Source organism: Tachysurus fulvidraco, chromosome 8, assembly GCF_022655615.1.
Source record: "Tachysurus fulvidraco isolate hzauxx_2018 chromosome 8, HZAU_PFXX_2.0, whole genome shotgun sequence".
NCBI classification, from domain to species: Eukaryota; Metazoa; Chordata; class Actinopteri; order Siluriformes; family Bagridae; genus Tachysurus; species Tachysurus fulvidraco.
This window is the reverse complement of record NC_062525.1, coordinates 7506126-7532910: the sequence shown is the minus strand read 5'-3', so window position 1 is coordinate 7532910 and position 26785 is coordinate 7506126. Positions and strand designations below refer to the sequence as shown.

Genomic DNA, 26785 nt, shown 5'->3' with positions numbered 1-26785 from the left:
AGTAACCTCCATCAGCTCCACAGTGTGATATACCTGAGACTGATACACCCGAGATCATTCAGTTAACTCGGCCAGACAGAAGCTCTGCAGAGACCTGACGTGTGAATCCGATCCCTAACCAGCTGTCTACAGATGTGACGCAAGCCATTGAGGACAACGCTTAGCCTGTGTTCATAAAGTGGCTCAGGAAAGGGGAGCTGCTTCTGAACCAGTTTTCATTTTTAATTCATAGAACATTATGATTAGTGATGAAACCTCAGCCTGGTCCACAGGCAGCTAGGATTCCTTTTTCTCACGTCAAATTACGATCAACATAATAACACAATGGGAAAGCAGCCATTACATTGATTTTAACATGATCTTATACATGAAACCAAGTGGAAGCCCTATTTGTAATCTATCCATAATATCTTTATCCATACTGTACATCTACCTGTCTAACCATCCATCCCTCTAACTTTCCATCTATCCATCCACCCACCCATCTACCTTTCCATCCATCCATCCAGCCGCCCATCTACCTTTCCATCCATCCATCCAGCCGCCCATCTACCTTTCCATCCATCGATCTACCCACCCATCCAGCCGATCTATGCATCCAGCCATGCAGCTATCCATCCATTCATCCATCTAGCATATCTATCAAATCATTCACTTATCTATCTATCCATCCTATATCTCCTTCCATCCAGCCATCCAACAAAGATAAAAGATTTGAGTATTATATGGACAGAACAATAGATTAAATCTACAAGTTGTTTGTCTAAAAGCAAGTTGTTTGTGTGTGTATATACCAGATATACAAAGACTACAGACATAATTGAGCCAATCAAATTTTAGAATGGAAACGATCCATTTTATAGTTTGGCTTTGAAAACCCAAACGTAACAGAGCAAACGTACTGGTTGAAAAGGACCCGAGATCGTACGATGAACTTGAAGATGTACTCCAGAGCCTTCATGGCCTTCAGCAGCTGGTCTGTCAACTTCTCTGCATGGTCCACATAGTTCTTCAAAACCTTTGTCAGTTTCCTGATAAACACATGCACACACACACACACACAATTAATGTACACATACCTCTTGCAATACCATATATACCGAGTCTCATATCTACATTATTATTAATATTACTGCGCTGTTAATTTAGCTGTTCTGGCTGCCGTTCTGATGAAAAGGTCATTTGAGTGAGAATATTAAGAAATTTCAGTTCACCGGCAGAAGCTTTTTTTTCTATTGTATTATTCAGCTGCTCATAATGATGGGGAGATTCACTCACGTGTAGGCCAGGGTGGCGCTGAAGTGTTTCCGGATGTACGTCTCCAGAACGGGGTTAAAATGCTGGAACTTTCTGTCTGCTATCAATCCAATTATAAACACCTAGCCAAGACACAGAGTCTCATTAAAATGTAGCCTAGCATATATTAAGTTTATTTTTTACACAATAACCTAACAGGGTTGAAGCACAAAACCATGACTCAAAGTACTCAAAGAACAGTAAAGCAAAGTGCGAGACTGAATAGAAAGTTAAAGCTTTAATTTTTACAGACTTTTTCGGCAGTTATAAGAGCTGAATTTTAGTGAAAATTACAGAAGCCAATCATATAGTTTATACCTTAGCGATGTGACGGCTTGATTCTGATTGGTTCGAAAAATGTTGCTATAAAGTAGTGGATTAATATTAACATGCTATATCGTTACTATAGTAACCATTTATATAGGGACTTGTACGACAGATGCATAAACAGTTATAAGCATTGGTAAGTTGTTGTTAATTGAAGTCTCCATTATCAGAAAATACGTTTCAAACCGGAGAGTCTTCGGTACAAATTTTTTCACCTTAGCTTCAAAAGACACAACTGGCTCCTGAGGACATGATGGTTTTGTGGCTACTAAAACTTATGAGCAGAAAAATTCAAACTTTAGGTGCATGCTGCTAAAGGAAAAAAAAAATAAAAAAAAATCAACTACAGGCTTTTAACAGTTACTCTGCTTTGTGTTCCTCAGCCAACTTGTGCTTCTTTTATTCCTTTCATAGGCAGAAAAAAAGCTTCTAAACCCAGACACGTGATAAGGGAGCAAAACTCTTCACTAAAAGACAAGAGACAAGAAGCAACCTGCTGAATTAGTGCGTTAGGAATTCGTTCATCTTCTCGAGTGTGGTTATGAAAAACACACCCACAGCATATTTCACAACGGCAAACATTCGATTACACCTTTTGAAAGCACTCTGCCAAAGTATCATCAGTATAAACTTCTAAACACGAGTGCAGCAGAGAAGCGAAAAGACTATCGTACAGCGCAGATACCAGCTACTCTAGAGTTCTGTTGATTCTCAATTCGTAGATGAGATTTTCAGTAGCTACATGTGTAATTATTACTGTTATAATCCTGTGCTTTAGTGTGAAGAAGTGTTGTAATTATTTAAAAAAAAATAATAATTCAATAGGTGTGCCTTTGTTGACTTGCCTTGACTTTAAAGCAGCAGTTTGTCTTTTTTTGGTCTGCTGCCTGTCTAACACTAACAAGGCTTCCTTTTCACCAGAACCACTTCTATTCCCATCTTTTCAAAACAGGAAGGATGAAAACGCTCTGATTTAGCTGGGGCAGAGCTTATTACAAGAAAATCTAGCTCTACTACCTCTTTCTGCAAAATGTGTCCGTAATTATATGGTAAGTTAAATATCTAGAAATACCTTCATTACCACGAAACTTCTTTTAAAACATGTGCATTATACTTGAGGAAGCTCTTACCAAGGCATCAAACACCAGCGTGTCGAACGTGTCACTGTCTGAGTTTTCCATCATTATGTTGAATAAAGCATCCAGGGTGTCCTGCAAGAACTGGAAACACACGCAAGGTAGAAAGGTCATTATTACACATTATATTTTATTCGGTGCCTCGGCTACTCGTTGAAAGCCACAGTTAAAGAAATGTTAGTCTTTGCATGATGACAATTCAGAGAACGTGCCAGCTCCAGATGTGTTCCGCTTCATGAAGATGCCAACTACATGTGGTCTTTGAGAACAACAACCTCCTAATCAATATACAATTGCCAGGCTGTATATGTATATGACTATAGAAAGGACATAACACTTTAACAGGTTATAATCCCACCCTCCAGTGTCACCCAAATGAGGATGAGGTTCCTTTTGAGTCTGGTTCCTCTCAAGGTTTCTTCCTCTTCCATCTAAGAGTTTTTCCTCACCACAGTCACCTCAGACTTGTTCGTTGGGGATAAATACAAACATTTTTAAATACCAAGTCTAATTAATCTTGAAGTTTTCCATCAAATTAATCCTGAATGTTTTGTATTATATTATGTTCTGTAAAGCCGCTTTGAGACAATGTCCACTGTTTAAAGTGCCATACAAATAAAATTTAATCGATGTGTTTAAATAGCATCGATGTATGAAGACGTTAGTGCGCCTACGACGTCTTATACGCGTACTTCTATTATACACGTGCTGCAGTGTGTGATGCTGGCTGTGCGACCCGTGGAAATAAATTCTGCAATGCAAAAGAAAAGTGAAGCTGGTAATTAGACAATAGCCATGAAGGATGGCGAGCAATGGCACAATTACCAACTAGCATCCCAATTATCCAACACAAAGTTTTACTTTCTTGACACTAAAAAAACAATTTGATGAAAAAACTAATTTAGCCTGTAACCTATTATTCAAAACTGATAACTAATTGTTTAATAAAACACTCCTTTAGCATTTTGCGTCTAATTTTATAGGTTTACAAAGACGCAAAACATCATAGTTCCCTTCAGGATCTTGGTGCAGATCAGCCAAAGAGTAAAATTAGACCTCGCTATTAAGCACTAGCGCACTTCATAAAATGTTCAGGACACACCTGGTACATTGCTGTTAGGCGTACACAGATTAAACATTGAACAACTATTTGTTCCCGTAAGCGACCGTTTCCTCGAGAATTGCTTAACCACGCTCGAGGTATCATGATCATGATCCAGGAATTATTTTAGCGCTGATGTGCGGTATTCGCAACATACGTGTTCAAACAAGTACAAACTGTAATAGACAATTCCTTCTTTGTGTGCTTTGTGAGAGAATAGACAGCAAAGCTAAAACATTCGTGGTGTTTATCTCGATATCGGATGTGAGATATTTAGAGGAAACTTTTTCAAATAATAAATAAATAAATAAATAAATAAATAAATAATCCTTTGAGCCTGTAGCAAAATTTCATATACATGCCATGTGTGAGCTGGTGGGGGGGAGGGGGGGGATCTATATTTATTATATTTATCTATATTTATTGTATTGTAAATAAATGCCTCTCATACACAGAGTAAATCAGAATGACACACTGGGGCTTGACTTGGGTTTAGAGCGCTCAAAACGGAGGTCACAGTGGGGAGAAAACACATTTTTCTATTCCAGCAGGATCTCTCTCTTAACCATCTTTCTCCCTTAGATTAAATATCGTCATCAAGCCGAGAGCTAAACCAGCCAGCTAGAAGCACACAGAGTTACGGTGCTGTGTAGAAACAAAGAGAACGCCACGGTGTTGGCTAACCCTTATATGAAAAGCCGTATATCGGAACGTGTGGAATAAACACGGTATCTCGGCTTATTTTAATGATTCAGATTAGCTTTGCACCATCTTGAGACACAAACGGTAGAAGTGACATGTAAAGTTAAGCGTCTAAGTGGTGCTTGGATTGACAGGCCACATAAATTTACCCCCATGTTAAATGTTAGCGTTAAATGATGTGAACCTGCAGACAAATTAGTAAACAAGAGCTAATATGTGGATCTGTATGAATGTGGCACGCGGTAAAGAAACTTAATTCTTAACCTTGTGGGAAACGGTAATATTTGCCGAGAGTGAGAAATAAAACTCGCTTTCGAAAACCACAGAGATGAATCATGACTGATATGATATGAGACAGGAGATGGACTTACATAGGGGTCGGGAGGCGTTCGTGGGGTGTTCGGTGTATTTCGCATTTATATGATGACTAGCTCATCTGCCATTTGTGTTTGTAGCTTAGGGCAGGTTCTTTTTTTTATAATAACTCATGACTGTGGAGGCTGTTGTGAAATTACACAGCACGCAATGCACGCAATGCATAAAGGTTGGTAGGTCTGCTAGTCACAACAACAAACAGTGCTCATAAACTAACTCTCATGTACCTTTGGAGCCTGGTAACTCTGAGTAGACGCAAATCCGATATCAGAGCTATACTTGGTGAGCCAGAGGAGAAAAGCACAAGAAGAAGCACGAAAAGCAGAAGAAGAAGAATGAAAAAGGGAAGATGAAGAAGAAGATGAAGAAGAAGGAAGAGGAAGCGGAAGAGGAGGAGGAGGAGAAGGAGAAAAAGTAGTAGAAGGAAAAGAAGAAGTAGGAGAAGCAGAAGAAGGAACATAAGAAGGAGAAGGAGGAGGTAAATAACCTCTCTAAAGCCATGCCCAGATCCTCCAGGATTTAATGTTAGTTTTCAAGGAAATTAATGTCAACATCAAGCAAACTCTGATATTCTGAGTCTTAAAATTATTCATATGTGCAGCAGATTTGGGCCGAGACATATAGTGTTACCTCATTACAGTGCGCTTTCAGCCAAAAGCCTCTTCAGTTCATGTATACATGCCTAATTACATGTGATTTCACTAGTAGTAGACGTTGCAATAGAGAAGTTGCAATTAAATGGTGCTCGTAATTTCGGCTCAAAAACATTGCAGATAGATAGATAGATAGATAGATAGATAGATAGATAGATAGATAGATAGATAGATAGATAGATAGATAGATAGATAGATAGATAGATAGATAGATAGATAGATAGATAGATAGATAGATAGATAGATAGATAGATAGATAGATAGATAGATAGATAGATAGATAGATAGATAGATAGATATTTTCTGACACTCTAGCATGTTGCTCATTCTGCTGGTTACTTATATCTGAGGGTTTTTTCCCTTCTATTTTTGACATTTTTTTTCTGCTTGCCTAAACCAGCCACCATGCCTGTCTAGACTTGTACTAGAACACTGCTGAAACAAACATCGTTAAAAAACCCAAAGTTCCTCTGAGAACAAGAAAGAAATCATATTTTGGCCTTTTTTCCTCCTGTACAACTTGAAGCTCAAACAATTCTCCAGACTCCCCGTTGGGAAGAGACGGAGGAACAAGAGCCACTACATGACGTGCTTAGCAGCTAAATCGCTTTAAACTCAACGACGTTCTGAAGGAAGAGGACGGATGAGAAACTGCACTTAGAACATAAATATCATCACAAGACGTGTACGCGACTTTCTAAGTTTCTTTCTCTTTTTAACAGTGTCCCCAACTGTCAGCTGTAGCACTTCCATTAGAAAGTACCTCTGGAAATGCTAATCAATAACACGCATAAAAGAGCTTTTCAGAGCGACAGCATTAATATGCTTAATGCCATCACTGAAATGGATGGAAATGTTTTATGGGCACTTGATATTTTATACATCATTACATTGCGGGTTTTGCTAAATACATAAATACATTAGAGCGTCGGCCTGTGAGCTAAATCGGAAAACCTGGTGGTGAATCTTCAGGGATAAAGTCATACACACCTTGACCACCTCTCCTCCGTCCACCTTCATTAGATGACGCAGGTTCTGCTGGAGCAGGCTGGTGTTCGAGCGCCATTTCAGCAAACCGAGCAGATCCACTACGAGAGACAGAGAGACAGAGAGAGAGAGAGAGAGAGAGAGAGAGAGAGAGAGAGAGAGAGAGAGAGAGAGAGAGAGAGAGAGAGATGTCATACTTTGTATTCCCTACTGGAAATTTCAATGGGATGTAATGTTCCATTAATACCCACATGATGTACTTTTTAGCGGGAAGAAAACGCCTCTGAAATACTGGGTACTTTCTGTACTCAGTAAATTAGACCATACTGTACAGCCTGCTCCATGTTTTGGAAGGTGAGAAACCACCAGATGCTGATGGCGGTAGATTCTTTCATCTTAAATATGACACTTGCAGCAAGAATGCCACAGTTTCAGGGAAACCTTCTGAAATTGAGGCCACTCTAAATGAGGTTCAAAGACCATGTGGTGATTTGTCATTTTTGTGCTACCCATTAAAATAAAGACCCAACTTCCAAATGTGGTACAATGGCTGGTTTGAGAAATGACCAGAGATAACAAGCGAGTACCATTCTTTTTAATCAAATTTCATTAAATCACTGCTTTTAGAAGTTTAGACTAGTGATGTGATTAAAGGAGCACACTCTAGCGGGAGTAACTGATGTAAGCCTTCGTTCATGACAAGATCTTCATTAGGCATTCAATGTTCTACATCGCTGCAGCTACACAAGGACACAAGGACGTTTCAAAGGACTTGCAATTTTTCACACGAGTACAGATGCACCCACACGTGGCCTGTGCAAAAGTACTGTGTGACATGGAAAATAAATGAGCCGGCATTGTTACACTCCCAGAAACAAGAGTGGCCAGATTGTAGTTTTTCTTCTCGCTCAGAAATTTCACCAGGTGATAGATGAAAACAGAGTATAGCTTTAAACACAATTTAGGGCACATAAATGGACCTCACGGGACAATTTAGGGTAAAAGCTATATATAAATTTACACAACATACCGCGGCAACAAGGGAAATTCTGGTATCTTTTGTACTTAGCTTCCTGTTAGCCAAGTACTTTCTGGTATCTCTTGTATTTAGCTTCCTGTAAACTTTTAAACATTTGTGCTAACAGGAAGAAAAAAAAAAAACATATGCATGATGTTTAACATGGCCTTACACCTCCCACCTCTATTGCACAACATTTTAACACATACACACACTTCTATCGCGTGAAAAAATCCTTTAACTGCTTCAAACTGTGTCTTTAATATAGCCGCACAATGTAGTGAATGTGTAGTGGGTTTAGAAAAATAAGAGAACTCCCAGCACCACTGATTCAGTTCTTCACCTCATTATTAAAGCCTTCATACACTGGAAGCAGCAAAGCCATGTTTCAAGAAAGCCTATAATAAAGGATCGCGCATGTATAATTGCTAATAATTGTATCTATTGACTGCCATACAGCATAACGATAGCTCAAGGACGTTACTTTATGGCCGGTGTAATTGCAGAACATTCCCAGGCTGCATTTTGTTTGTGCCTGCCACTGCAATGGCCAATTTATCAAATGACTGTGTCGGGTTTAGATCTGATCCTCAGGGTCATTTGTGGAGATTTAACTAAACCTTTGAAGTGCACAATGCCGTTTAAAGCAGTCATACACATCAAGAGAAACAAACTACAAGCGACAACGCTGGAATAAATCTATTTCAGGCAGCGAGGACATGGTTTGGTAGAAATGGCATGACTAAACACTTGATGTACAGTGGATAATAAAAGTCTACACCCCCTTATGAAATTGCTGTTTTTTAAAATATAAAGATAAGAAATCATTTTTAACGTGATCTTCCAAAAAAAAAAAAAAATCATTATTTAATAATTGGGAACAAGCTCGCACACCCTTTATAATGGGGGCTCTAATGCCCCTTTTCCACCGAGGCAGTTCGAGTGCTGGTTCGGAGCCAGAGCCTAATTTAGAACCAGTTCTTTCTGTTTTGACCGCCAAAGCACCGGCTCTGAACCAGGAAAAGTGGTTCTTAAGTAGCACCAAAACGTTCTTAAGTAGCACCAAAACGTTGTAGGTAGCTACATGCTAAGGCAAATTTTTTCTGTGTTAATGATAAAATAACGTTATGTACTTTATCGATTACAACCTCCGTTTATACAGGTTACATGGAGCTGCACGTACACGTTTTATACACCGAGTTTGGATGCTAATGTATGTTCTCAAAGCCATAAGCCTTAACAGTAAAGCAACATCCGCCGTTGTGTTTGTGTTTGCCGCCGCTGCGCTAAAGTTGCTGGGACACGTGACACGTATACAGTGACGTCACACTTGGTGCTGTGACGGCTCTCTAGCGGGAGGAAAGGCAAACCGGTTCTTAGAAGGTTCGCCAATGGAACCAACTTCGAACCAGCACCAGCATAGCTCTGAAACAGCACCCGGTTCTTTCCGGTGGAAACGAGGCATAACTGTCCCCAGTCCCATTCAAGATTAGGCCTGTAGGCAAATGGCGTACATCTGCCATCAGCTGATTCTGTGGATTCAAATTATTCTGATTTACTCCTCGCACTGCACCCTGCACCATCCGATCTACCAGCACTGCTCGACTGGTTCCACCATCTCTCAGGGTAAGAGGCAAGTATACTACAAGACTCTTCTCTGTACTGGCACCAAGGTGGTGGAATGAACTTCCCCTAGAGGTCCGAACAGCTGAGTCACTGGCTATTTTCAAGCGGCGGTCGAAGACCTACTTATTCAGGAAACACTTCAACTAGCACTTCTTTCCTTATCTTTTGTATTCAATTTCCTTATAATTTTGCATTTTCATTGTAACTTTGAACAAATGTTTTAAACTCATGGTATCCTAAGTATGTAACCTAGTGAGCCAGCATTAATGTATCCAATGTTAGAGATTTAAGCACTTATGTACTTCGCTCTGGATAAGGGCGTCTGCCAAATGTAAATGTAAATTTAAACCAGATAACAGTCAGCTATTGCTGTAGTATTTGCTTGAATATTTGGGGTTGTATTTTGAGAGCCATGGGCCACAAAGAGTTGACAAAGAAACTGCGAGACTTAATTTTTGAAAGGTACCAATCAGGGTTATATAAAAGAATATCAAAGGCACTGAATGCACCATGGAACACTGTCAAAACCATACAGTAATTAGTGGAGAAAATGTGGCATCACAGAGACGTTTTAAAGATAAGGACGACCTTCCTAAGTTGATGATAGGCGAGGAGTTTGGTGGCGAATCAGAAGCGGTTTCTTAAAATAATAAATAAGAAAAACCAGTCTGAATTATGCCCAAAGATTCATTCAGTCACACCAAATAACCACAGTGTGTTGTGGTCTGGTGAGACAAAGGTTGACCCTTTTGGCCACAATTCTACAAGGTATTTCTGGTGCAAGGCCAATACAGAGCAACGTCTAAGGAACACCATACCAACAGTGAAGTATGGTGTGGGTAGCATTATGCTTTGGGGCTGCTTCTCTTCAGCTGGCCCAGAGGCACTTGTCAAGATAGATGGAAATATGAATAGCTCCAAATATTTTGACACAAAAACTTCTGTCCTCTGTTAAAAAGCTGAAAATGAAGAGGAATTCCACGTTTCAACATGACAAAGACCCAAAGCACAAATCCAAATAAACCAAAATATAGAATGGCCCAGTCCGAGCAAATACCCAAACCCCAATGAAAACCTGCGGAATGGCCAAAGAAAGAGCCACAACTTGGATGTTTTTGCACAGAAGAGTGGGATGAAAGTCAAGACTTGATGCTATAATAAAGGCAAAGGGTTCTTTCACAGAGTATTAGTTAAGTGTGTGTTCAGAGACTTATGCAGGCAGCTGTGGTAGGTTTTTTTATTTAAAGTATTCGCAATAATTAAATATTTCTTTTTTTCTTCAGAAACTCTGTTTGTTGAAATATTGCATTAAAGTCTGGCATTTATGTTGTTATTTATGTCTTTATATTTTAAAAAACCTGCTATATATAGTCTGGTAACGACACTTCTAAATGCATGACACTCTTCTATCCACCCAGGGTTAAAAGTAGGGTTTAGAACAAAGATAACGGGTGGTTAAGTGTAGAGTGAAAAGAACTAAATCTGATTAAATACAGTACATATATTTGAGTGTGTGAAGAGTAAATAAAGAGCTTCCATCTTATTGCCAACTTACTGTATTGCAGTAACAGTAAAAGTCCAAAGTTTTAACAGATCGATGTGATGCTAGCTCTATCTAATTTTAAACCAGACTGATAGCTAAGATACTGTAAAGTGTTTGTGACATTTTGCTCAGACATCCATCTCGTGCGTATCTTACAGACATACATACATCTTAGCTGAAACTCTGAAGCGTGCAACTTGCCTCTGTGAGAGAAAAAAAAAACCTCAAGCTGTCCACTTCTATTCCTCTCATAATTTTGTACATGAGGGAGAATTCTAAACTTCTCAGAAATGACTTCACTAGAATTCAGTGTACTAGTGGAAACTTCTAGACCTGGGATGGCTACAGAATGACAAAGGTTCGTGCTTATTGCTCAAAAGACTTCATGACCTGATGATGAATTCTGTATGTCGCTGGTACAAGCTCGCCATCTTCCAAGACTAAAATTGCAGCTCTGGGGAAAATGGCTTTAGAGATGTGTAATCTTTCCCAGAAATGCTTGCTGCTTCAAGCTGGCATGAGAACTAAAAGTTATGTGTGGTGCGAGCAATAAAAAGCGATATCTCTATGGTTTAGGTCTTTATAATGGATACCATGACTCCCATGTGGACCTTCCTAACACTCCGTCGTGTCACATATAGCTTTCTCTGTGATGGCAGGAGGGACTGACATTTAATACTCGCCCCAACATGAGACCAAAGCAGCATCAATCTGAAGAAGCGCATACTCTGGTTTGAAGCCTCAAACATGTAAAGGGCAGGAGGGCGGTTGTGCTCTATGGGGTTAGGGTTAGGCTTCAAACCTTCACATACAGCTTTCTTTACCTGGCCACATCTCTCAAGGCAGAAACACAGTGACATTTTGTTATTAAATAAATAAACCTAACACTTCTTTTTTCTTGTTTTACATCAGCACTACCATGTATATTAAAAGTATTTGTATTTTATACAAAATAAATATCCTAGCAAGGAAATTAGATTTGACTAACATTATTTTTTTTCCATCCGTTTAACATTCAGAGCAAGATGGATGAAGCTCCATACAATGCAAATCCTAAAGGAACCCCGTTTCCAAAAGTCAATCCCTCGAAGCCCTATATAGTGAACTTCTAAATTAAACAGATAAGGAATCTGGCCTAAAGTACAAGTGTAGTCTAGCTGAAGATTCAATTGGGACATTTTGTAGCGTTGCGGAAAGCGCCAGAGTTTTAACACGACCAAGTTTTGTACAATTAAATGCTGCGAACCTTCAACCTGACTGTGCCAGTATAAAATTATAGGCTCTTGAATGTTCAAATGCATTTAAATACTGAACTAATTGGTAAATATGCACCGTTACAGGACCACAATCCCATTTCAGTGCACCTAAACTTTCACAGACTGATAAATCTGGGATTTATCACATACATGTAACACATACATGTGAATATTTCCTCATTAGACGCACTTTAGATACTTTATATTTAATTATTTATTTGCTTTTTGCTTTCTGTTGGACTATATATAACTTCTGGGGGGGAGGGGGGAGAGAGAGAGAGAGAGAGAGAGAGAGAGAGAGAGAGAGAGAGAGAGAGAGAGAGAGAGAGAAATGTGCAGATGAGATGAAGCATATAGAATAGCAAAGCGCATAGAGTAAACCTGCTGAAAGTTTGCGTAAGACGGAAAAGGAAAGCAAGACACAGCAATAAAGTGAGGAAGAAAATTAGCAGGCTGGGAAAGCAGGGAAATGACAGGATGGGCGCTGACTTCCTGTCAGTCTTCATTTAGGAGCTGCATTAGCGGTGGCAGAAATGACCCGATTCTTTAATAAAAGCTAAATAAGTGCTCTCGTTCTTCCCTCCGGCTTCCTGATATTACGTACTTAATATATTAGCATAGAGAGCGGGCATCTACATACAAAAAAGCCCCTACAATCTCATTCTCTCTCTCATTCTCTCTCTCTCTCTCTCTCGCTCACACACACAGAGAACCATGTGCTCTCCTGCAGAATGTATTGATTTTCAGCTGCACTACTGGCGCAGCAAACACCAGGCCTAGTGCAGCTTAAGCAGCAGGAAGCTCTAGCCTAATATGCTAATATATGGGTGTGTGCGTGTGTAATTTTTAGAGATGCGCTCTACTGGACAAGCTCAGCACAGCCACGACACAGCATGACCTACTGTTCAGATAAAATGATGATCAATGAGGCTTCGAGAGCAAAAAAAAACTTTTTTTTTGAAGACGACAGTGATCCTTCATGTTTACGTGTGTGGCTGACGACATGGCACCCAAAAAGTCATCAGCAAAGTCCTCCATGACCTCATTACCATGGGTGGCATGCACAGGCTTTCTCTTCATTAAAGCGCTGTGTAGACCATGCCTCTGACTCTGGGGCCGTATAACCCAGCATGCCGCTACAGCCGCAGATCATTAGCGTTGTGCTAATCAGCACGGAGGTAGGAAATGTGCTGTGGAACACATTTGGAAGTCTAGCTTGCGTGTAGATGGGGAATTCTGAATGCCATCACACAGAAAACACGACGCGTGCTGCGGGATTGTAAGTCTGCTGGCAGGGTACACGTGAAATAAAGACTATTTTTCCTGTAGTAGCATCATTATGACATCCATCACAGTGCAGAAAAAAAACACTATGAGCGAGAATAGAAAGAGCAACAGAGGAGAAAAAAAAAGAGACATGAAAAAAAAGAGAGGAGGAGCAGGAAGGAAAGGATTGCAGCATAGCAGCACTGACTTTTACTGCATTCAGTGTGTGATCAGACTGTAATGATCTATACTTCCTCCTTCCCTCCTCACACTGTGCCTGGACTCTCCTTCACAGCCTTTATTTGCACATCCGAGTAGAAGCACTGCAGAGGTTTGGGGAATGATGCGGTCACTGCTAAGGTTGTCTGAACAAACTTCAATGTTTAAATACTATTTCCATAATATTTGTATAATCAAACACAAGGAGAAAATAATAATAATTTAAAAAACACTCAAGATATCTGGGATCTCAAGATCTTCTTTTTCCAGAGCACACTGACCCGGGGTTGAGGTTTCATTCATTCATTCATTCATTCATTCATTCATTCATTTATTTATTTATTTATTTATTTGGCCATGAGTTTCAAACCTGAGTGCTGTCCAGAGACCGATCTGGCCTGAAATAGCTTTACATGTATGTACAGGTCCCAGGCATGTATGAGGGGATTCTCCTGTATTTAATAAGGCCAGGTTTCTTTAGCAGGGGAAAGAAGGCACACACAGCGAGAGTGACAGCAGTAAAGGATCCCCTCCCCAACCTTCTCTCATCTTTTGCATTCCTGTCCCATTCTCGCTGTCTCTCTCTGTCTGCGTTTCCTCTCTACAGCCCCAGGCTGATTACTCTCGCCGAAAAGAGGGAGTGATAAATAGAGGGAATGGAAAAAGGAGGGAGAAGGAGTGAGAGAGGACGTAAATAGGAAAAGACAGTCAAGATAAAGAAAACAATCCCTCACTAGGCATAATGAATGATAGACTGAGAAAGGAGAGGAACGTGAGAATGAAGAAAGATCGTTTTTTCATGCAGGCATGAAGAAAAGCCCTCCAGTCTGAGTTGAACTCTGTGTGTGTGTGTGTGTGTGTGTCTCACCATTCTGTGTGAGCTTGGTGGAACACACCAGAGTGGCAATCTGGAAGGAGTCCTTGCTGATGGTACAGTTGCCCAGGCTCTGGGAGCTTTTGCCTGTGGGGAAGTGGCCTTTCTCCTCTAGGTCTAGTTTGGTGGCTGGCAGGCTCAGATAGAGAGAAGAGTCCTCCAGCTTCTTAGCCTCAGCCTGCAAACAACAGGACAAAGACATGAGCACAGCAAAGACACAATATACACCAGCAAATAGGTTTGCCGGGTCAATAAATCGCTTTACAAAAATGCTCAAGAACCTAATGAGGGAACAGTAGACATGGGTGACTCAGGCAAAATATGACATTACGTATGTAGTTACGGATGAAGCCCTAAACTTTATAGATGCCTGAAAGGTTCACAGGGCATCTGCCTGTAACTAGAGGTGTGCATCAACCTGGGATGACAGGACGCTAGAGAACAAAGTCATGAAAGAATACGGTTTGACATTCATGTTGCTGAAGCTTCTGGAGAAAAGAAATAAATAAAAACAATGCTCATGCAATATCATTAATTCATCCTCAGTAACTCTCTGGTCAAGATCAGATTAGGTTACTAGTTTCTTTTGAATATTTGGAACATGAAACAAATTAATTTGCTAGCAAATACTAAACACTTAACACACATAAACCAAAATAATAACCGAACATGTGGGGTTTAAAAAAGGGTTTAATTCGGTAAAGAAAGACAAATTTTAGTTTTATTTTAATGGTTCAGAGATAAACTGTAATGTTGTGGAATGTCAGAGAGACACCTCAGTTCCTGTTATCACCTACGTTATAGCTACAATAAACATTCTCTGATACAAAGCACTTATAACTCAGACTCTGTCCATAAATGTTAAATAAACATCTCTGAAAAAGAATTGTCGCATTAACAAAATATAAAAACTCTATTTTGAGCATCCATCATACAAGTGCTCATCTATGTGCTGTTACCATGGAAACAAGACATTAAACGTGCTGTTAATGGCAGGTTTAAACTTCAACATCGAACTACTGTCTGAGCCGTCCTATTATACATTTTATATATATATATATATATATACATATATATATATATATATATATATACATATATATACATATATGTATACATATACACACACACACACACCTTCTGACCAATCAAAGTCAGAGTCAACAGCATTACAGTCTATTATTAACAGGAATTAATTTGTGTGTTGAGGTTGTTTGCTTTTTTTATCATGTCAGTAGCTTACAGATAACACAGCCGTATCACATACGGTAAAACTAATTCCCCCTGTTCATAATGCTAAGTTTGAGTTTGTGATAGATAGATAGATAGATAGATAGATAGATAGATAGATAGATAGATAGATAGATAGATAGATAGATAGATAGATAGATAGATAGATACTTGTTAATTTCAATTTAAACAGTCGTTTTAAATATATATGTATGTATGTATACACACGTGTATACATACATACATACATATATATATATATATATATGTGTGTGTGTGTATGTATGTATGTATACACATGTATATTATATATATATATATATACACACATACACACACACACACACACACACACACACACACACACACACACACAGACACACACATGTATATACACACACACATACATACATACACACGAAAATAGGAAAAAACAGTCGTGACCTCAAGGACACTGCTGACTTTGCTACAGATGAGATGAGGAGATTTAACACTGATCGGATGGGTTTGTGTCCTCACATTCAATTAGCATAACTCCATAGGGATATGCCCAGGTCAGACTCTGCATAATTCTGATGTTTAATATGCATAAATGCAGATGTGGAGGCCCTAAAAACTTTACTTGTTTAATGACTACAGGGTCAGGGGGCTAAACAGCATTAGGTCAGCATGACCATGACTGGCAGACTCAAAGCTCCTCTCATGTCACCAAGTGTTTGAAATACCAGACTGTTTGTGTTTGTGTGTGTGTGTGTGTGTGTGTGTAGGTGTTTTCGAGTTACCTTGTAGACGATAAGATCGTGTTCTCCATCCCTGAGTGTTGTACCATCAAATCTCATCAGCTTCACAAAAGACAAGGCAAAGATCTTCTCTGACCTGTCCTTGTCTGCATGAGCAAAACAGAAAAAATAGAAAAACACACACGTTGGTATAGTTCCATGTGTATAGCTAGCTCTGTGTATATCAAGCACAAACAGGAATGACTATTTCACAAGTGGGTCTGTAGGGATAGCGCTAAGCTTTTAAAAGCCCAGCTGTACGTAAGCTTTTCCAGCTCGCGTCAGATCTTTATACTCAAAGGCTTGTGAACAGTTTGTGTTAAAGGGATACCAAGATGCGTTGTGTTGACAGACATGTAAAGCGACCAAGTTCAGGTAAGTTTGTTCAGTGTCATGTTTAGGAACGTGAAAATGTACAGCTGGAGTACTAATAAAAAACATTTGTTTAGAAATCCATGCAAATTAAGGAGACTACACCATGAAAACCCAGCGTTTACCTGATTCCCATAAGCGCTCGACCGCTTCCTTCTACAATGACGGAAATATAGGAAAGTCACTTTGTTTTTAGGCAGACTGTCAAAAAACGTTTCTCTGAAATCCAGTACAATCCAACCGATGAGATGATGACAAAAAAAAAACTCCTGAAATTGTTTTAGTTCTGTGTGCCATATACTGTACATCAGAAGTCCAGCCAACGGTTTGTCGGAGACTGACACTAGTCAATAAGAGCGAGTAAGAGCATAAGTCAGTAAGAAAACCAGTTAGTAAACCATTAAGTACAGTATGCAAGGAAGCCTGTGTGCAAGCCAGTAGGATAAATAAGCACATTAATAAGAAATCCAATAAAAGAGCAAATCAGTGAGCAAACCGTTATATCTGTAACTGACTCAATAAGTCAATAAGCAAGTCAGACAGTAGCAAGCGAGTCAGTAATTACGTCAGTAAGTAAATAGCTACATTTTTAACATTAGCACCGTGTCTAGCTTTAGCCAGGTTCACCAGTCTGGTAGTTTCCCTTCTGCTGTATTAAACTATTCACAGACAGTTTTTATATACAAGTATTAGATTTTATTTTTCACGCTGAGACTCCACGAAGATAACCAATGAAAAAATAACAGCAGGCAGACATAAAAATATCCATGAGCTGTGTCAGACGAATGACATTAGCTACACTCAGACATGAGGGTGTGAGTGGGTGAAGAGGCCAGAATCAGCATAAACAGAAGAGCAGGGATATAGCTCAGTCTCAGTCACTAAACTTAAATACATCAGAGCTGCACAACAAGCTCAAATTTACACTCAGCCGACCAAAACACTCCCACATCCCTGCTTCATAAATCCACACAGCCAGCCAGTGCACAGAGACAAAACCAGAGCCATCAGTCAGTCAGAGAGAGAGAGAGAGAGAGAGAGAGAGAGAGAGAGAGAGAGAGAGAGAGAGAGAGAGAGAGAGAGAGAGAGAGAGAGAGAGGGATGAGGCACACAGAAAGGATGAAGGAGATGAATATTACAAAGACAGAGACAGCCAAGTTCCTTAGTGAGTCTTCAGCTGTAAAATAGGAGCTGGCAGCATGGCAGAAGCCAAGAAGCAGCCACACACACACAGACACACACACACACAGAGACACACACACACACAGAGACACACACTTACTTCAAGGATTAATTTATGTTTTGAGGCTAGCTGGCCACATTCCTGGGTGGAGGACTAGATAAGACAGGGTATTTTGGCATTCTGTCCACTGCAAGGTGACATAGTAGAGTGGCTTAATAGATGCAGCCACTGAGACATCACACACCTGAGAGGACACATGGAGGCTTCTGGTTTTCGGCTTTTCGTTGTGAACAAATATTCCGAACAACAATGATCATACACCTTCCATCAAATAACCACTCTGACTAACAGGAGCTCGGGCAAGACTTTTAATCCTCGATAAACTATAAGGATGATCATTTAAAGATAAAATGTCCTTGGTGGACAGTTAAAAATCTTTTCTAGGGTGCAGCATAGAACCTTTAGGAATGCGAGTAACAATTCTAAATAAATAAATAAATAAATAAATAAATAAATAAAAAATCTTCATAGATTAAATAAATAAATAAATAAATAAATAAATAAATAAATAAATAAAAACAAAAAGTTCAATTTACTTACGATGTAACCAAAATACTAAACCTAAAGAATAGCGTTCGGTTTTTGAAAACCGATACAAAAAGCACCAAAGTTTATTACCCCATAGATACACCATTTATTGACCATGGACCATTTTTGATTAAGTATTATTAAAGCTGTGATAGAAGTTTAGAGGTAAGCTTCTCTGCACACCTCTCCCAATGGTGCCTAAGACTTTCTGAGTTTAATCAGAGGTGAAATTTTCATTTGAAAAATTGCTCCAATTCGCTCAAACTGAGACAAACTGCTCCCTGGGGTGCTGCAAATGTCAGCCTTCCAAGTGACTACAGCCATCAAACCCACTGCATCACCCAGCACACAATCCCCAGAGATCAGGCATAGCCCAGCTACACACACCCCCATACACCCCTCTCTCTCTCTCTCTCTCTCTGAGAACCTCAACCCCAGCACAGAAGCATATGCACCACAATGATGGGTACAGGACGAGGTCACAGAGGTCACGTCACAACTCCAGTTGCCATGGTTACCGGGAAGAAGAACGTGGGTTATTCGGGTGTCCATCATGTTGGTAAAGTTCACCAATGACTCAGTGATGAAGGACAGACAGTAATGACAAAGGGATGGACAGTGACAGACAGAGGAACACAGATGCGAGGCTTGCTTAGAGCAAAGGCCACCAACTATCCTGCCACATGCGTTAGCAAAATAGCAAAGATTATTTAGTCAGTGTTATTATACGATCATAAAAACAAGGTGCTTTGTTTTCTGTGGATTCATATTTTCCAAATAGATTAAATAGTTTACTTCCGTTTTAAATGATCTGCAAAGCTCCTCAAATATTTAAGAAAACAGTACAGAGTTAAGAAATGGACTCACAGATAATTGTGAGTGACATTTCTGTAGCTGGCATCATTATGCAAGTCTTGGCCAACAATTTAAAGGGGGAAAAAAAAAAATCCACCACGTAGAAATGTCAAATTTGTAACAGAGGAAGAGAAAATGTTACAGCGCTTGAGGAGAATTTGGATCCAGCCAATTTAACAGCATATTATTGTCTGATTATTTACAGACTGGTACATGGTCACTTGGTATCATGTTAACTGAAAGGTGGCGTTCTTATAGCTACACAAACATGCCAACTCGTACAAACATGCGTCTTTTATTTGCTTAGTAGTTTGGGTTTTAGGGTCTTGAGCTTGGTGTATTAAGACACGCTTCCAACGACAAACATATCACACAAACCTTCACACGTCACCTTTATTTGGAATCTAAAAAAATGCATTACTGTCAGTACCGTGTCATAAAATTGTCAGTCTTCTACAGAAATCGTAAGAAAATGGCAAATAGCGAAAGGAAACTTGACTTATAATGATATATAACCGTCTCCGCAAGTGCTGTGACATTTTCTCTGTCATTTTCGAATGTTCAAATGTAACGGAAACGGGACGGAAAGTGTCATAACAACGTCAGCAAATATCAGTCACTTGACTCGGATGTTATGACAAGCTGACAACAAAATGATCAAAATACATGAATACAACTTTTTAAACGCTTTTGCAGAAGTGTCAGTTAGCGTGAAGGGCTAAACTACATGTTATGCAAGGAATAAAATATAATGGGTGTGATGTGATGGGGAAAATAAGCCAGGATGGAGAGTTAAGATACAACCTGAAACAAAGCGAAGCTCAACCTGGAGGTTTATAATAACAGCACGTGCCAGAGTGTTTTGCAATTTTTTTTCTTTATTAAACAACAAAACATTTCGAATCGTTTCGTGTTCGTGGTTAATGCTCAGAGGACAGGTTAGTTCCTGTTTTCTGGTGTGTATCAGGAGATGTCTCTTCTTTTACTGTCGTGACGATAGCTAACTTTATTCATGAGGGAAAACATACGAAGTGCAACAAAGTGCTAACAGCAGAAACACTTTTAAAGGTTAAATGAACGCATGTTTTCCTTTGAGAAAAGACACACACACAGACACACATGCTGGCTTTCCTTAACTGATTGTTTTACATACTTTGCGCTCCTCCTGCCAAGCAGATGGGAAGATATGTTTGCCAACACACACACTTTTATAAGCTTGGACATTCACAAAAGGACAACTTCACTATACTATATACGAAACTACAGACGCTACAGAGCACCCGGGTCTTACAGCAAAGCTTTTACACCATGTTCACTGATAGGTTTCTGAGTAAAACCCTGGGGTAAATGGGTATATTTAAAAAATAAATAAATAAAATCTGTGTTCAGATATAGAGATGAAAACTCTGTGTGTGTGTGTGTGTGTGTGTGTGTGTGTGTGTGTGTGTGTGTGTGTGTGTGTGTGTGTGTGTGTGTGTGTGTGTGTGTGTGTGTGAGAGAGAGAGAGAGAGAGAATGGAAAGCAGCAGCAGTGCATTATTCATACTAGTGTTTTTGGTAGACAAACAGCTCCGGTCGTGTAAAGTGTGGGACGCCTCACCGAGTGTTGGACGTGTGTGTGTTTGTGGTTTTTCAGACTTATACTCACAGTCCTGAGAAGAGCGATGTTTGAAAGTGAAGCGCAAATGACTCCTATTAACATCCTCAATAGGGATGGCCACCTAGGAGACAAAAAAGAAAACTTTTGGACCATATTTATGCACAAACAGATGTAACCCCACCCACACACAGATACACACCGTCAAAGAGACATGCCCCCGGTCACCTCACCCACACACACAGACACGCCCCCAAAAAGTCACCCCACACACACAGAGTCACGTCCCCAAAGAGTCACCCCACCAACACACAGAGACACTCCCCCAAAGAGTCACCCCACCAACACACGCAGAGTCACCCCCCCCAAAGAGTCACCCCACACATACAGAGACACACCCCCAAACAGTCACCCCACACACACAAAGTCACGTCCCCAAAGAGTCGCCCCCCGCACACACAGAGTCACGCCCCCAAAGAGTCACCCCACGCACACAGACACAGAGTCACGCCCCCAAAGAGTCGTCCCACGCACGCACACACACACACACACACAGAGTCATGCCCCCAAAGAGTCGCCCCACGCGCGCACACACAGAGTCACACCCCCAAAGAGTCACCCCACGCACACACAGAGTCACTCCCCCAAAGACTCGCCCCCGCACACACACACACACAGAGTCACTTCCCCAAAGAGTCGCCCCACACACACAGAGACACCCCACACACACACACACAGTCACGCCCCCAAAGAGTCACCCCACGCACACACACACACAGAGTCACTCCCCCAGAGTCACCCCACACACACACAGAGACACTCCCCCAAAGAGTCACCCCACACACACACAAAGACACTCCCCCAAAGAGTCACCCCACGCACACACACAGTCACGCCCCCAAAGAGTCACCCCACACACACACAAAGACACTCCCCCAAAGAGTCACCCCACGCACACAGAGACACACCCCCAAAGAGTCACCCCACACACACACAAAGACACTCCCCCAAAGAGTCACCCCACGCACACAGAGACACACCCCCAAAGAGTCACCCCAAACACACACAAAGACACTCCCCCAAAGAGTCACCCCACGCACACAGAGACACACCCCCAAAGAGTCACCCCACACACACACACAGTCACGCCCCCAAAGAGTCACCCAACTCACACAGTCACGCCCGCACATGGGTCACACCCCCACATACGATTTTCATTTCCCTTTTTTTTTTCTCTTTCCGTGCAACAAGCAATGCCTCTATTGAACGCTATCTGGATGATTCTGGTGAGGAATTTGTCATACAGTTATAAAACAAGCAGATGAAAAGATGAAATTCAAGCAGCAGCAAAAAAAACAGAAAGCGCTGCCACTGCTGCTGCTGATTCACTGCTCCTTAAATGGGGCTTCATTTATTTCCCCGACTCGGCACTTCCTGACAGAATAAACCGTCTCTGCTCTGTCTTTTTTTTTGCATAGTATATGTGCATTCCATTATCCTGTGCAAGATGAAACAGTTTGGACCTGGTTGTACTTTTCTGTTTGCCTTTACATTTGGGCAGCAAAAGTGCAGTAGTATAAACTTGGAGCTTTCTCACCTTGATGGTCTCGAACCAGCGTGGCTGCTTGACCTGATAGTAAATGACAGACTTGTACTCGGTAATTCCCTCATCTCCAGCACCGGGGAAAATCACGTTCTGGGGGGAAAAAAAGACAAACATAACTTAATAAATATCAGATTACAAGATTTTTAATTCAGTTTTAATCAGAATCAGTGGAATTCCAACATGACACTGTTTAAGTAACGGAAAGATGCAGCTGAGGCAGAGGAACCGTTTCGATCCTGCACCATAACACTAAACTAAATAAAACTAAAAATCAATTTCACCATTTTTATCACTTCCTAATGCTTTTCCCTCGTTTAGTTTAGTGTATTTAGTTCTCACTATAAGCTGAGAAGAACACTTTATAACCATTTAATGTCACTCTCGTGCTACTGTATGTGCTTTCTAAATCCACTGGGTATTTTTTTTTAAAATCCATATCATGAATATTAAATATTTAATTGAAAAAAAAATTATATTCACTGAAATATGTGACTGACGAAAATACATTTTAAAAGCTGTGATCATGGAAAGAAATTGTTATTATTTTCACACAGAGACGCGCACACAGGGAAGCGAGCACAGAGAGACAAACACTCACAGATCTGTGAATTCTTAAGCAAAAAAAAAACTTTTAAAATGTGCTACTTTAAAAAAAAAAAATTACTCAAGACCATAGAAGTTTGTCTCATTTACCTCCTTTTATTATGAATCAAATGTGTGATTAGTGTACACAAAATCGATGACATTAGTCGACTGTGGTTGAATCCTGAATGGGAATTTATTAAGTATATTATAGTGCACTAGGCTCGGCTCGACAAGAGTGCTTGCCAAAACCCTACAAACCGAGGATATAGTGAGAAGCCACTTAGGATTTGACATAATTGAGTTTTAGAGTTGTTTGAGAGAAAGAAAAAGATACAGAGAGAGAAAGAGAGAGAGAGAGAGAGAGAGAGAGAGAGAGAGAGAGAGAGAGAGAGAGAGAGAGAGACGGACAGAAGGAAAGCAGATGGCTTAGCGGAGTCTCCTGCTCAACATCTTTAAAGGGCAGGTGGGCAACAGAAGACTGCTCACCTGGCAACTGAGGTAATTTGTGTGTGTGTGTGTGTGTGTGTGTGTGTGTGTGTGTGTGTGTGTGTGTGTGTGTGTGTGTGTGTGCGCGCGCGCATGTGTGTGTGTGAGTACACCAGAGTAACAGAGTTCCAAGTCTCATTATATACCTCCAGTCTCTTGCCCTCCTCATCGTACACGGACATGGTGACTTCCACGTTCTTGGGTGTGGTTTTACTGCCTTTGTCAAAGTCTCCGTGAGTCAGCGTCACATAAATGTCATTCCGAACGTCACCTGTAGACACAATGACTGCTTACTTATCCGAGATACTGGCACATAGAACAGATGCTGATTATAAAAACAAGAGTGGTCAGCCTGGCTAAATCACCGATGGACACACGATATTAAAAGAGCACGGCACTGCGGTGAGCAGGATTCTCCCAGTTCGCACTGATGATGTACTAAACAAATCGCTCGCTCCGTCTCCGTTTCCTACAGCATGCCACTTTTATAAATCCTTTAAATCCTGTTTAATCGATCTCCATAAATGTATTTCACAGAATTCACACCCACGGCGTGTATAAGCAGGTGCAGGTGCTTAACAAATGTAAAACACACGATCCACCGCAGAGGAAAAGGAAAATCGTGCAGGGATTTGGGATGATAAATGGGTTTAATTTGCACCTGGCATGATGATCTCAGGGAAGCCCATTTTGCGGGCGACGGCAGTGGAACGGTCCACCAGGTGCGGGAAATCCTTCCGGATCTGATGGATATCACCGGGCAACCGCTTCAAAGTGACCCAAAGCCCTGAACAACATACAGACACAGGGGTATTACACAATATCTGTAAGAAACACATCCTACATACGAGTGGTATATCGGACACTCCATTGGGAAACTCTGCATTATAATAAAATTCTCATATAAGATTTGTGTCTCGTCTGTAAACAGCTCTATGTAATGTGACCATCAATATTGCGGTGTCGAGTTGTAGCATTTTCTTCACTAGTGAGACCTACTGAACATTAGAGAAACCGATATACTTGAAGTTACAAAGTCAGTTCCCATAACATGGATACTTCTAGAGTTTTACACTGAAAAATGCCACACTTTAAACAAAAAAAAATAAATCGCAATGGCATTTTATTTTATAGTATAATAAATATTTAATTTCTGCTACACGGGTTGAGAATTGGTTATTTGTAGCGCCTAGGAATAGAGCAGAAAGACCTGCGCTTCTAAAGAACAGTAGACGATAAATAATGCTAACGTTACAGAGGTCCAGAAACACCACAGATTTTTTTTTTCCCCTTGTGATCTCAAAATAAAGATTGTTTTCTTAAGAGACTATTTTATTCATGGCATCAAAAATATGAGGCATACATGCTGTGCATCACAGATGAACACGTTCCCCGATTAAAGGAAATCAGGGACTGACTTCCACGTCTGCAGGAAAACCATATTTCTGCCTTAGTGATCAGTGAAATACAGCTATCTGACTTTCTATTTGCATGTTTTTCAGTGCTAGACAACTTCATCATCATCGGTCTGTTGAGATGATGATGATGATGATGATGATGATGCTTGTGCATCATAGCCGATTTGAGGGACTTAGTCATCTCTGTAGTTATCGCATGATGTGTGACAGGTGCTGCCTAAATGGTTTGTGGCTCACAAGACAAGCGATGATCAAAATTTTCAGGAACAGTATGCAAATCGACACACCGACGTGATAATAGCAGTCCAGGGTTTAGTTTTTTGGTGGGTTTTTTTTTTTGGTCAGACTTTTATATAGATTGTATACATTAGAAGACATCAAAATGTTGTTTCAATAAGACCATGTCTGCAATCCACCGACTGTATCAGCAAACCATGGGAAGTGTCATGGGAAGTGGGAAGATTTGATTAGTCCTGCTGAGTGTTGGAGGGCAACAGTGTGTTGAATATTCAGACTGAGAGAGAGGAAAAAAGCTATTGTGGTATCTGGTGGTGGTGGTGGTGGTGGTGATAGTGGTGGTGATACTGGTGCCAGATGGTAGGCGAGATTAAAATCCATGAGATGACTGGGAGGGGTCAACCACAATACAGTGATCCCTCGTTTATCTAGGTGAAAAGTAGGATTGGCCCTAGGTTTGACCTTTTCACTGATGGTCATCATCTTCCTCTTCGGCTCACTAGAGGAATCTGTCGCAGGGGCACAGCACTTAGGAGGCATTGTAAGGGCTTAACGAAAGTTAATTTCGAACACAATACGCGAGACACGGTCGACAGCGTGAACGAGAGTGGCGAGATACAACAAGGGAAGAAGCTGGGAGAGGATGAGATGATGCGCAGCCAATCAGCTGAGATGTCGCGCCAGGAACCAATCATGTGCCTTGTCTGAGTGCCCGTGGGTACGTACAAAGCCTCTGAGAGTGTTTCTCACTTTGTCTGGCATCCTGGGAAACCTGGGATGAATATTTTTGAAAAACCAGCGATGCACTGAGGCCGCGAAACTTGAACCGCGAAGTGGCGAGGGAATACTGTACTAGATCCAATGGAGGGACAATCTTCAATGCTGGGTGCCTTGTGGATGCAGTGCTTTTTGAAAATGGGTCGAGAGAGTCTAAGGTGATCTTCTGAACTGTCTTAACAAGTGACTGTTCCATACCATATGGTATGACAGTTGGTCACAATGCTGTCTATAGTTACTCTGTAAAAGGATTGTTAGGGTGTGCTGTGGTGCGGCGTGTTGAGGGGCACAGCCGGTGATGGCCGCTCTTCAGCATCAGCAAGACGCGAAGGTGTTGCTGGGACTACTGGGCTAGGCAAATGGTATTCAGAGTCCAACAGCTCGGTCACGTGCACACACAGAAACATGGAGCTTTTGGCACCTGATTGATGTGGAGTGGTGAGATCATCTCGTTGGCCTTGTCAACATTAAGAGATAGATTGTCGTCTGTACGTCCTCCCTGTAAGCTGACTCATCACGACTGAATAGATCCATAACTGTAGAATCATCAGCAAAATTGATTGTGATTTGAACTCTGCTATGCAACACCATCATATTAGTCAGCACTGTAAGCAGTGTGGTGGTTCTGGAGGTGGCAAGAAGTATGCTATTGTTACGTGATGTCCAAAAAAAGATCTTTTGCCATAGAAAGAT

At 40.8% G+C, this 26785-nt stretch overlaps 1 protein-coding gene across 2 annotated transcripts in view; it reads right to left on the bottom strand.

The window, feature by feature from the left end:
- dock1 (dedicator of cytokinesis 1) overlaps nucleotides 1-26785 on the bottom strand; it is a 261452-nt gene that overhangs the window by 175459 nt on the left and 59208 nt on the right. For both annotated transcript variants that reach the window (XM_027132789.2, XM_027132790.2), the window contains exons 13-22: nucleotides 24322-24447; nucleotides 23807-23931; nucleotides 22581-22679; nucleotides 21035-21107; nucleotides 16393-16496; nucleotides 14375-14558; nucleotides 6582-6679; nucleotides 2754-2843; nucleotides 1279-1379; nucleotides 903-1031 (exon numbers count right to left, since the gene is read on the bottom strand). In XM_027132789.2, the coding sequence (XP_026988590.1) occupies nucleotides 903-1031; nucleotides 1279-1379; nucleotides 2754-2843; nucleotides 6582-6679; nucleotides 14375-14558; nucleotides 16393-16496; nucleotides 21035-21107; nucleotides 22581-22679; nucleotides 23807-23931; nucleotides 24322-24447 (1129 nt within the window). The remainder of the gene's footprint in view (nucleotides 1-902; nucleotides 1032-1278; nucleotides 1380-2753; nucleotides 2844-6581; nucleotides 6680-14374; nucleotides 14559-16392; nucleotides 16497-21034; nucleotides 21108-22580; nucleotides 22680-23806; nucleotides 23932-24321; nucleotides 24448-26785) is intronic.